We start from the raw sequence: 12,689 nt of genomic DNA on the forward strand, positions 1-12,689 counted from the left end.
ATATCAGCTTAGATCCTTTACATTATTTGGAAAAACCTCATATTCACGAGTCACATTAGAGTTCATGACACCTACATAAACCTTTTTTGACAACAACTGACATCTACAAAAGTTGCATTCATTCATTCATTGTCTTTAAAGTCTAAGCACCAGCTCTATGAAAGTGTCAAACAAATAAATACAGTGGAATTTGAGTTCCTAACTTGTGTTTATTGATAGTCAGAAAACATGTTATTTCTTACTAATTCAAGGAATAAGGTTTAAAAGACCGTTAGTCCCCCCCCCCCCAACGGTGTTCGGAAACTCTAATAGGCGTCTTGCCTGTGACGTAGATGGTGGACAACAACTCTAGAAGCTGCACTTAATTTAATGCACAATGACGAAAAGGTGTGTTGTTTTTGGCTGCAATCATTCAATGTACAGTGGGACATCTGTGAACAAATGGCCCAAAGATCCCAAAATATCCAGAAAATGGACTAAATTTGTCAACTTTAAACGGACACTTTGGAAAGGACCATCCGCTCACTCCGTTATCTGTAGCTCATTTCACTGGTGCTTTTCCAACAATATGGGCATGTAAGGACACCAACGAAAGGTGTTCAAGAGCCTCTGTAACATGGAGGTAAACAGGGTAAGGACACTCACTTCGCCTGTTTTAGTTGGTGTTAGTTAACGTTAGCTTGACTCGCTAAACTCGGTGGCTCAGATTATACTCGGCTACGTAGCTGCATTACGGAGGTTTATAGTGTCGGATGAATTCGAGTTCGACTTCGATCACATTTACAAGAATAACGGTACCTCTACATTTGAGTTTAGCTTATTGCTAGGCTATTGTCATGAATAATGTTGGCTATTTAGCTAGCTAGATACTGTCATAACAGTCAGTCATAACGGTGTTGTTCAGCTGTTGTCCACCAGTGACGTCACGGTTGCGTTCAAGAATTCTTTTTGGAACAAGCCTTTTTTGGATGTTGCTGTGGATTTTGCCAGTTGTAATAAAAGGTTTATGTAGGTGTAATGTAGTCTTATCAACATTTAACTGCAGTGAAGTATTGTGGATTATCTTAGTAGTTAATTGAGCACTGAATTTACACAGTATTTTGTGAATTCACACAGGAATGTAGACAATAACACAACACAAAAACATAAAATTACAAAAATTTTATAACAACCCTTGTATAAGGGTAAGCACTTGTCTAATTGTATCAGTCTCATGGTAATTGTTTATTGTTTTTTGCATGTTACCATCCTCAGGGAAGTTTGTAAACGGTTACCGAGGCTTGTTGTCAGGGGTAACAGTGCGTCCAGGAACTGTGGAGCCCCACAGTGTGGTGGAGTGTTTATATGCCTGCAGAGAGGGCCTAGATTTTGGGGATCTTGAGACTCTGGGTTCTGGCATGAAGGTACAAAACAAATGAGCAACACTTAGAAAAACTGATGCACACAAATTTAAATAATGAGCCAAATAAAGAAAGCTAAATTCAAGACAAAAATATACATAAAAACAAGCTGATAATGAATAAAAGCATACAACATATTCCTCTGAGTCCTAAGCTTCTTCACAGAACTCTCTGTTCCATATTAAAGGGAGCAACATTTACTTTATGACTCATTGATTTCTTAATAAAACTGTCTGCTCTGCCTTAAATTGCGCAACATTTACATTCTGTCACACAAGCTTCTTAAAAGAACTGTTGATTCAGCATTAAACAAGTAAGCTTCCTAATAAAATATTTTTTCCACGTTTAATGTTGCAAACATTCCTCATAAAAATGCATGTACTTTAACACTCAAACTGTAATACAGCAAATAACTTTATCATTTGACTTTAGATGAACTCTGGTTCTAATGGTCCTCCTGTGTTCTCAGGTTCATGTCAACCCCAGCCAGTCGGTTCTGGTTCTGGAGGGAGACAACATTGAGAGCTTTAACCGAGCTGTCCAGCAGGTGACCTACAGAAACTCTCTCCGCTTCGCCACCCCTGGAGTCCGGCCTTTGAAGCTCAGTACCTCCCTCAGGTACCCACACCAGAGTTTAATTTGTTACTTTACGTTACTTTAAAGTGTCCATATCCATATAGAACATGATATACACATAATGCCCTTTTTTCTCTCTGAACATCTAATTTTAGTGGAACTGTTGAGTTAATGCGTGTAGTAGTATTTTAGTAAATGTAATAAATATACGGTGTATTTTTACATAAATGTAGTTATGCACACTTTTTTTTCTTGTAAATTGTTTAAACAGCTTTAATGTAGGTGACATTGAGTATTAGGGAAGCAATAATTATGCAATATATTTATGCAAAAGACTTGTAAACAGTGCTTCAGCTCAGAATGCTTTTGAAATAAATCACAATACAAGGCCATTTAGGCTAGCGGTCATTCACATATGTCAGCCTTAATGGTATAGTAACCACAACAATACAGTAATTGAAGCATAAATGTGGAAAAATGGAGAATAAAAATGCATTAAATGCAAGAACATTGTTGGATATTGGTCCTTTAATTAGGGCCTCACATTTATAATGATTGTAAAGAGCTAATAATTCTAATTAATGTTTCACCCTGAAATAGAGGTGAAATTTATCAAGTCAAAAGCTAAACCGCCTAAGCTTTACTAATAAAAACATTACTTCATGCTCTGTATCATTCTTTATGCTTGATTATTATAGTGTGAGCTATTCATTGGGCTCATGTGCTGAACCTGAAATGAAGAGACAATTAAAGAGTTGTTTCTCAGCGGAGAAATGTGAAACGAATGAGCTCACTCTGAATTAAAAGATGATGAGAGGATGAAAAGATGAGGGGAAAAGTGATATGGCAAATCAATTTACAGCATCCACAGTGGACGAATGAAAACTGATCCAAATGGCTTAAAAACAGCCATTAGCACGATGAATAATGATCGCACGATACGGTGACTACTTGGGACGGGACGAATAATTGATTTAATGATACATTGTATATGCTAATCTTCTAGACACCTCAAATATAATTAATTCAGCTTCTTTAAGGTGTGGAAACAGATTGGTTTTGATCAAACAGCCTGTGATTAAAATCTCAGATAAATGTTAGAGAAACTAGTGAAAAGTACCATTTTCACTAAAAAGCAAGGTACATTTTGGATATGGGCTCTTTAATATTGAAATAATGATTTGTAGTTTTTTTAGTCACCGATCTTGTAGTAAATTTTGCTCTGGTGTACAGAGGGTGAGTGCGCCGGTGATGTTTTAAGGCAGTGTGAGGAGATTGTGGCATGAGGCTGTTGGCGGCAGTGTGTTTTTAAAGGCTGGTCTTCAGTGTAATCAGATTAAAGGGCAGAAGGTTGTGATGACCAGCTGGTGATACATCAGCGATCAGGCAGAGATAAACTGAAACAGCTGCTCACACACTCCCACACACACAGTTACAAAGCTGCCAGTGCACTTGGACGCTCATGTACAAATTTTTACGTTAATTAATCATTTAATTTACAGTTGATGGATCACATGTCGTGTCAAATGTTGCAGGATTTATCACTGACGTGAAGCCCTGTATAGTGCCCCTTGTGGACATATAGTTAAGCATGAGTGAGTAAGTTAAAAGCCAGTTCCTCTCTGTCTCCCCCTCTCTCCCTCTCTGTCAATTTTCCCTCCCTCCAGGTGTTTCAGTGATAGTTGTCTCTCTCTGAGGAGGCTGGATGGTTATCTGGTGGTCCTTCAGCCAGATGCCCCTCAGATCTCTCTCTCCGGTGTGGGACCACACCTGGCTCGACCAGCTCTGGAGTTTGAGGGGCCGCATGGTGTTCCTCTGTTCCCTGAGCTCCGCATTGTTTGCTCCCTGTCTCACACTGTCAACACAGCTGCCCAGGGAATGGAGGGAGGGGGTGAGTCTCTAAAACATATTCTATTTTGAAAGAGCAAACAGTTATGAAAGTATTAAATTGTTTATTATTTTCACATTTCGTCCGAACAGGTTAAATTAAATGAGATGACGAATCATGGTGAACACGAAAAGGGGTGTTATACAACAATAATAGAATCTTATTCTGCCGTGGTTCATTTGAATTTGCCATTCCACATTAAATGGAGAAGTAAATGTCTAGCAGCGGACTGTAACTTCCACACAGTTTAAATGGTGCATATTACGAAACAAATGTATTTTTCAGTTCAAAAGGACATTAATTTGGGGATCTGGAACTGGAACCTACCAACCCGCACACTGTGAAACAACCCAGTCAGTATTTGTGAATGGCCTAAGGAATGTCGTTCAGGTTTTGTGCTGCATCTCACGTAGATTGCAGGCATTTTAGAGTCTCTCCAGTTACCTTGTGCTGAAGTGAGATGTGGCACATTATCACTTTAAGGAACAGGGGCCGGTTCCTTAACAGCAACATGGCTGAGTTTATGGCGATAAATGAACTAATCCCGAGGAGAGTGTTCCTCAACCGGCGGAACCCACTGGATACAGTTAATGATGAGCAGTTAATTTTAAATTATATATTAGATCAGTAGTCAATCCATGAATTGTTTAATCGTCTAATTTGCGCAGCTGTGCTCTTCCTGCTGCAATGCAGTTAACGAGTGCTCTCCGATTTTATGCTACGGGATTCTTCCAGTCAGTAATACGTGAGGTATTTCATGTCAATAAGTCGACAGTGTTCCGCATCATTCACTTAGTCTTAAATGCCCTCGCCCCTCTGCTTTTATTGCATTCCTCCAGAAATATTATCTTTCCCTTCTCTGTTTTGGTTTTCTTGTTTTCATTCCTTCTGTTTTTTTCTGAATAGTTTTGGGAGGCGATAACGGGTATCACAGCGAAAGCATTTGTAAACAACCAGAGAAAAAACTCTTAGTGCAGTAAATCCCTTACGTAAGGAAATCGTTTAGCTCCGGTTTCCTCCCACAGTCCAAAAACACACGTTGGTAGGTGGATTGGCGACTCAAAAGTGTCCGTAGGTGTGAGTGAGTTAGTGAATGTGTGTGTGTGTGTTGCCCTGTGAAGGACTGGCGCCCCCTCCAGGGTGTATTCCCGCCTTACGCCCAATGATTCCAGGTAGGCTCTGGACCCACCGCGACCCTGAACTGGATAAGGGTTACAGATAATGAATGAATGAATGAAGGAAATCATTTAAGGGGTACTGTGCAACACCCTTAAGTAAACACCCTCAGCTAAGGAGAAATTAAGCCTCAAGAGTGATACTTAAGGGGTTTTGTGCAACAGGCCCCAGGTGCTGAAACTGGTTGTTCTGAATAGTGCTGTTCATGATATAATGCATAAATTATATCCACTTTAAGGTGAAAGGAAAAAATTCAAATAAGAAGCTGGTGAATAAGAGATTTTAGCCTCATTTATAGTTCCTTGTTCCTTTCTGACTAAAAGTATATTTAACCACAAGTAAAAAAAGGTTTGGTTTTGTGGTTCTGTATGTGCTGGAGATGTGTTAGCTTTAGCCGCAGTGTAACTTGAGCCGTAACCTTAGCAACTGTTGTTCAGCACACGAAGATATGTACAACGTCTCTTAGCCAATCACATTTTATGGGTGGAACTAACTTACATATAAATTTAAATCTATAATATTACAGAGCAGTTTCAGGCTGTATAATTGCTACTTCTGTTGTTTGTAGATAGTGTATCATGCAGTGCCATAAACCACATAAGCAAATTTAACATCGTACGATCACAGTCAATGTACACACAACTGGTGTGAGGTAATAGATCAGTGAGTACAGAGGTTATGAGGTCACTCTTCTCAACACATGGGATCATGAGAACTAGAGCTAAACAAGTGATTACTTATCTGTTTGTGTCTTATCTGCTTCCTTTACCCTTTATTCTACACTCTCTCTCTCTCTCTTTTCTCTCTTTCTCTCTCTCTTTCTCACTCTTCTCTCTCTCTCTCTTTCTCTTTTTTCTCTCTCTCTCTTTCTCACTCTTCTCTCTCTTTCTTTCTCTCTTTCTGTCTCGCTCTCTTTCTTCTTCTCTCGTTCTCTCTCTCTTTTTTTCTCTCTCTCTCTTTTTCTCTCTCTTTCTCACTCTTCTCTCTTTTTTTCTCTTTTTCTCTGTCTCGCTCTCTCTCTTTCTTCCTCTCTCTTTCTCTGTTTCGCTCTTTCTTCCTTTCTCTCTCTCTCTCTCTCTCTCTCTCTCTCTTTTTTTCTGTCTCGCTTTCTTTCTTTCTCTCTCTCTTTCTCTCTCTGTCTCTCTCTCTCTCTCTCTCCTGATCTTCCAGGGATCATCAGCAGTAATTACACTATCACAGGGACACAGATAATGTAATCACCCCTGATTATGTATTGTGAAATACTTTCCTTTCTTCACAATGCACTATATTTAAAGTATATTAAAGGGGAGTTAGTAATAAGAGCCAGGGATCATATTACTTAGCAAACATCACATAAACAATGCTACCACTGCCGTCTAAAGGTGTTAAAGTTTCAGTCAGAGGTTTCCACTTTTGGGTGACACTTCTCTTCATACTGGAAGTTATTTTATTTTGCTTTATGTATTTATTTACTGTTTTCTGTAGTCTGAAAAATGAAGTATCCCTTACATTTATCTCATCCATGGCAGTGAACACACACTCACTAGCACACTACTGCTCTAGGGGCAGTGAACACAGTCATAAGACATTGCAGGCAGCCATCTCAGTGCCCAGGGACAGTTTGGGTGTTTGGTGCCTTGCTGTAGTTGAAGGAGGAGAAAGCACTGTTCATCCCTTCCTTCACCCCCATTTTTTTTTTTTGCTTTCCAGAAGACTGAAATAGAGCCCTTTCAGTCCCCAAATACAAAAGTATAAATTCAAATAGCAGTTGTACATTTGAATTTATTTGCATTTCTGATAAATGCGCACAATTAATATGGTTAAAATTTGTACACAGAAAAAAAAGGTTTTGGGAACATTTAGAGAGTTTAGAGATTTTGTAACATGGATTATGTTCTGGTAACATCATACAACCAGTGTTTTATTTCAGAACAGCTGAACTGTACTGATCATTCTGTACTATATTTCTCTGACTCAGCGCTGATGTCAGACGCAGTGGCTCACACTCTGGACGGCTGTGAAGTCCAGCCCCTGGGGGAGGAGTTAAACCCAGAGAAGGAGGAGCTTCTGGTGGACATGGAGTCACTAAAAGAGAAAGGGCTGGATATCATCAACACCACTGCCTACATTGCCATCACTGGTAATTTGGCTACACAACAGTTAGATAAAATTAGATATGATATAATAATAACAGATATCTCTCAAAATGGTGGATTTCTGATGCTTCAAGGGGCACTCATTGTGGACACAGATGTTCATTTGTGTTTAATCTCCACAGAGAAGCATTACACAAAAGGGTGATGCTCTGGAGGAGCAGCACATGAGCCTAAAATCACCATGCCCAATGCCAAGTGTGAGCTAGGCCTTGCATTTGTGCTGTGTAGCAGTGGAACTATGTTCTCCATAGTGATAGAACATCTAATATATTTAGTATATTTTGGATAAAGACTGGTGGCTACCATCAAATCCTCACTGCAATGTTCCAACATCTAGTGTAAAGGCTTCAAAGCAGAGTATAACCTGGAACTGTATCAAGGAAAGACAAACAGCCTTATGGTTACATTGATTTCATTAAAATTGTCGGATGTGCAATTGTCCACAGAGGTTTGGCTATAAACCGGTAATGGTCAGTTTATCCAGCCTCAGTATGGGGTATGTTTACTATCACTGCAATATCCACATTGACCAGTGCATTGTAACCAACATATTTATTAATCCCATACATTAATACCTCTAATATCTTTCTTTTCCCCTCTATCTTTTTTCTTTCCTTTGATCCTAGGGGCGGAGTCTATCTCAGTGTATGAAGACGTCTTGCGCTCTATTCGCTACCGACTCGCTAAAGGCTCTGCCCGCTTTGAGAGGAGATTCCGACTTTCCTGCTCAGAAATGAACGGACGTTACACTAGTAACGAACTCTCACTGGAAGTAAGATGCTCCGCATTTACCCAAATTCAACACAAACACACGCAGGATACAGCAATATATATGATATTTACATATGAGCATAACATTCTCATAGTGGAGACGTTAAAGCTACTCTGAAATTTTATTTTGTTAGTTCATGCATCTGGAAGAATATTTATATAACACAGTTTTTCATTCAAACTTTATTCATTGGTTCCCTAACCCTAAAACATTTATTGATGTCACCATGAACCTGTGGGTGTAGAAACATTAACGTTAATGAAGTCTTTATATAATCTATGACTTTCTCACAAACACATCATGGTAAAAAAAAAAAAAAAAACGAAAAATGATGGTCATGACTTCCATTGGCCATTGCAGAAGCAGCGTGGACATTATTGGCAAAATATTATCCCTATATTATCTTATCCCTATATTTTACCATATTATTTAAAATCAATTAAAATTTTCTGATGTTCAGATTTGACGCTGATCTGTATTTTTGAACCATGACAAAATTGATTACCCATTCTCTCAATTTCATGATGCCCATTTTAGAACCAATGAAAAAAATAAATAAAATTATTTTTTACATTCATTCATTATCCGTAAGCGCTTATCCAGTTCAGGGTCGTGGTGGGTCCAGAGCCTACCTGGAATCATTGGGCGCAAGGCGGGAATACACCCTGGAGGGGGCGCCAGTCCTTCACAGGGCAACACAGACACACACATTCACTCACACTCACGGACACTTTGGAGTCGCCAGTCACCAAGTGAACACACCACACTCCTCACAGACAATCACCCGGAGGAAACCCACGCAGACACATGGAGAACACACCACACTCCTCACAGACAGTCACCCAGAGCGGGAATCAAACCCACAACCTCCAGGCCCCTGGAGCTGTGTGACTGCGCCACCGTGCCGCCATTATTTTTGACCTTTATCATTCAAAATCTTCTAAAACCATTTCTCTCTTTTGTTATTAAACTGCATGTATGTTGCTAGCTAGCTCTCTGTTGTTGTGTACATTGTAGCAGATTGGCAAACTTTTTGTCTTGCGTGTGGTGGTCTAAAAAATAAACGCATATAAATAAGTTTCATAACGAGTTTTGGAGCATTGCACTATCCTTGGATACTTTTTCAGAACAGAAAGTTACGAGCTGAATGTCTGTTGCTAGTGAATGGCCAGTAATCTGTGCCCTCAAAACCTCAAAAAGTTAAAGGCGCTACGGCGCCCTCTAGTGTGCTCAACCAGCAATTGGTCAAAGTGTAAGCTTTTGCTGTTTACACTGGTAGAAAAAACTGAACTTATTAATGATTTTGTAATTTTCTTTTGTATCTAATATATATAGGTTTCTGTAAATCTAATTATTGTTCAATGATATTATCTCTTTTTTTTCAGGTGAATTTCTTTCATTCCCTGGACGGTCTTAATCATCCCTCACACGTGCTGGCCTCTCAGCAGCAGTTCCTACATCCATCCCATCACACAGGGGAACTGAGTGGACACACACTGCCCAATCCACACCGCAACTCAGGTACAGGCACACATAATAATAATAAGTATGCATTTATATAATAGTAATAATAATCATCATTAAATTCCTAAACACGTTCTTGTGCAGTAGTTCCAGGAGCTGCCACAGTCATCATCATGGTGTGTGTGGGGTTCCTGGTCGTCATGGTGATCCTTGGGGTGTTCCGCATCCGCTCCATCCATCGCCGTGGAGATGGAGCCAGGGGCAGCAGCAAAGAGAGCAGCAACCAATGGGATGATTCAGCTCTCACCATTATCGTCAACCCCATGGAGGTAAAGGAGAAACCTTCTTTACAGTTTTCATCTTTGCTCCAAATGTAGCAGCTGAGACCTGTGTGTTGTCTGAAGTTTAGCTCTGTAGATCTTCACTGGAGCTGAGACTATTGTAGTTAACAAGGAATAAAAACTTCAAAAGCTTGACCCTGCATGGCTTGAAACATCTTCATTGTGTATTGCGGACCCAATGTTTGGATTTCACTAAAACAGATCCAGCCCTCATGGGGAACCTCGCATCCTGTGAAGGCAGGGGACCCGGTATCGAGTTGATAGTTGTCTCTCAAGTGCATTCAGGCTCCCCAGGGTGCAAGGTACTTCCTCGCGTTGGGACAAGACTGCCCAACTCCTTTAAGTTGGTTTGAGGTTTCACAGGGGGTGAGGCCCACCTTCGCTTAAGGGCAAGGGTGCCCTGTTCTTCCAGGTTGGAGTTCCCCTTGCCGGGGAGTCTCAGGTTTCAGAGTTCCTCTGGGTCCGGGGGGCTGAATTTATGATAGCGCAAGCAGACCAGGGGTTCCACCTGTGACACATTTTCCATTCTTCATTGTTTTAACTGCCTTTCAAGTCGGCCATTTTCATATATAACTATATAGCCATGTAGTCATGTTCAAAACACCAATGTGTTTATGTTGACTACTTTTCAACTCATATCGATGGATGCAGATGTAAATCTAAACACAGCGTAGTACATTTTTCATGAATTGAAGTTGTATGAGATTTTGTTGGAACTGTTGTAAGTTAGAAACAAAAGTAGTTGGAGATATTAGGAGTGTAATGCTGAAGGAGGAAGTTTTGAGTTAATGGTTTGGTCTTAAGCCATAGCTTTAATGTGTATTTCTCTGTTGCAGTCATATGAGAACCGAATGGGCTTGGCGGCAGATACAGAGGGTGAAGGTGATGATGAAGAGGAGGGGGTGGAGTCTCCTGATGACACAGGTGATGACCAGCGAATCATCATCAAGAAGGAGGGAAGAGACTCCACCCTTCGTCGCTACTAAGTCAATTTGCTTCAAGATCAAGCGCCCAACAACACACAAAAACACACAACCCCCCAACAAACACACACATACAGCATAAATGTATTTGATATCAGCCTTTGTGAATGCATTGTCTCTGGAATGTAAGCTCAAACACAAAAACACACACACACACAATGCACAATGCCCAGCCAACTTTAAACTCACATTTAACCCCACATTCTACGAAGTACACAACTTTGGCACAACGATGTAATTACTGTATGTATAATCACTCGTCTAATCCCGTCAGTGAATGTGATCTTTGCACTGTATCTTAAAAAAAAACAAAAGAACACAGAAAACCCTGAGTTTCGTTACAGACGAATGTAAAGCTAAAGTGATCTGCGTTACTATAGAACTTAGCCATTTAAGAAATGCAGTGAAATTGAGGTTTTAAATCACCTTTAGTCATGTTTTAAACATAACGATAGCGTGGAGCCACGTGATTCACATAAACTCAGAGTTTGGTTGTTGTCGTATCTCTGTGCAGTCTTTTTTTTTTTCTCTGTCAAAACCTCAAAAGGACTTTACAGATATAAGCTATGCTCACTGGCCACTTTATTACAAACATACTTTGCACTTACAACAATGTATTGTGAGACACTACTGCCTGATTTTACATATAATTTACATAAATCACCCTGTTCCATGCAGATATTTCAACACTGAACCAATAAGGAGAATGCATTCAGCAGCTCCTGAACCAATGGTTGTACATTGGTGCTCATTTTACGCTCAGATTTGAATGCAGCTCCATGTTGTGCCTGAAAGCTGCTTTGAAACTTACAACAGCGCTACGATGTCAGTTACAACAATGCTGAGCATGATTCATCCAATAATAATTGCTACATGGGGGTCTTTTTAGGGTCTTGTCCATGTAACGAGGTATGTAGGAACAGTACATAATAAAGTGCATCTATGTGGTATGTAGAGTTAATAAAATAGTAAATGAGTTAAGTAAATAAAGTGGCCACTGAGCGCATGTGTAGATAACTCAAATTTCCCAGCAGTTGGAGCAGTTCTCAAACCACTGAAATAAAACAGATAAAACATGCACACTACTACAATTACTGCAACAACAACACCCCACCCCTTGCTGCATCAGAATGTTTGCTCAAATCTGGGCAGTTTTGATTGTATTTAAATGTATGTAAATATAAATTACTATTATTATTATTATCATTATATTTTTTGTTGTTGTTTAAATCCAGTTTCTGTCTTTGCACTTTTGGACAGGCTTGTTGTTTTCTATTTCTATGATTTCTCTGATACACACAACTTCTGCCACACGTGTATAGTGATAATGATAATAATAGTATTAGTAATAACTATAATATGAATAATAATATTAATAATAATGGTAATGATTGGCTTGATGAGTGTCTATTTATTTGTGTGTTCAAATGTGTAATTTAAGAACTTGTTCATATCTGAATCACAGTGAAACAGAAGGCACATTCTCGTTATAATGCAGTGCTCCTCTTTCGCTCCTTTTTCCCCTCCATTCCCCTTTTCCCCCCTTTGAAGTTTCTCCGTCTTTACTTCCCCCACTGCTTTTTTTGTTTTGTTTTCTGAATGTACAGCTCTCTCCTCCTCTTCTCCCTCCCTTCCTCTCTATCATATGTCTCCTCTTGCTCTTTCCGTCTGTGTCAGTGTACAGTGAAAACCTGTCAATTAAATAAAGGCCTGTTGTTTTTCAATGTGATAATTAAGAATGGGTAAAAAAAATTGCATTAATATCTTATGGTTACTCTTGGGACATTTAACTGTACTTATAGATACAATAACATGGATTATTGACTGATTGTTATTCGATAATCATCTGAAGTAAGAAAAAAAGGAATCTGTTCAACAAGTTCATAATAAAAACACTCGGATGATGTCAGCATGTGGTCATTAGTGGTACATCAAGAATGTTTTTTTTTTT

At 39.5% G+C, this 12,689-nt stretch overlaps 1 protein-coding gene across 3 annotated transcripts in view; it reads left to right on the forward strand.

Annotated features, from left to right (window-relative positions):
* The window catches only part of clstn3 (calsyntenin 3), a 32,126-nt gene extending 19,488 nt beyond the window's left edge, over positions 1-12,638 (forward strand). For 2 of the 3 annotated variants that reach the window (XM_066683527.1, XM_066683528.1), the window contains exons 13-20: positions 1,255-1,403; positions 1,870-2,018; positions 3,644-3,867; positions 7,001-7,162; positions 7,805-7,950; positions 9,336-9,471; positions 9,559-9,743; positions 10,592-12,638. In XM_066683527.1, coding sequence (XP_066539624.1) covers positions 1,255-1,403; positions 1,870-2,018; positions 3,644-3,867; positions 7,001-7,162; positions 7,805-7,950; positions 9,336-9,471; positions 9,559-9,743; positions 10,592-10,741 — 1,301 coding nt within the window. In that variant the 3' untranslated portion in view covers positions 10,742-12,638. The remainder of the gene's footprint in view (positions 1-1,254; positions 1,404-1,869; positions 2,019-3,643; positions 3,868-7,000; positions 7,163-7,804; positions 7,951-9,335; positions 9,472-9,558; positions 9,744-10,591) is intronic. The other variant, XM_066683529.1, reaches the window with a different exon arrangement.
* Positions 12,639-12,689: the final 51 nt, after the last annotated feature.

This window comes from Hoplias malabaricus, chromosome 10 (genome assembly GCF_029633855.1).
Source record: "Hoplias malabaricus isolate fHopMal1 chromosome 10, fHopMal1.hap1, whole genome shotgun sequence".
In the NCBI taxonomy this organism is placed as follows: domain Eukaryota; kingdom Metazoa; phylum Chordata; class Actinopteri; order Characiformes; family Erythrinidae; genus Hoplias; species Hoplias malabaricus.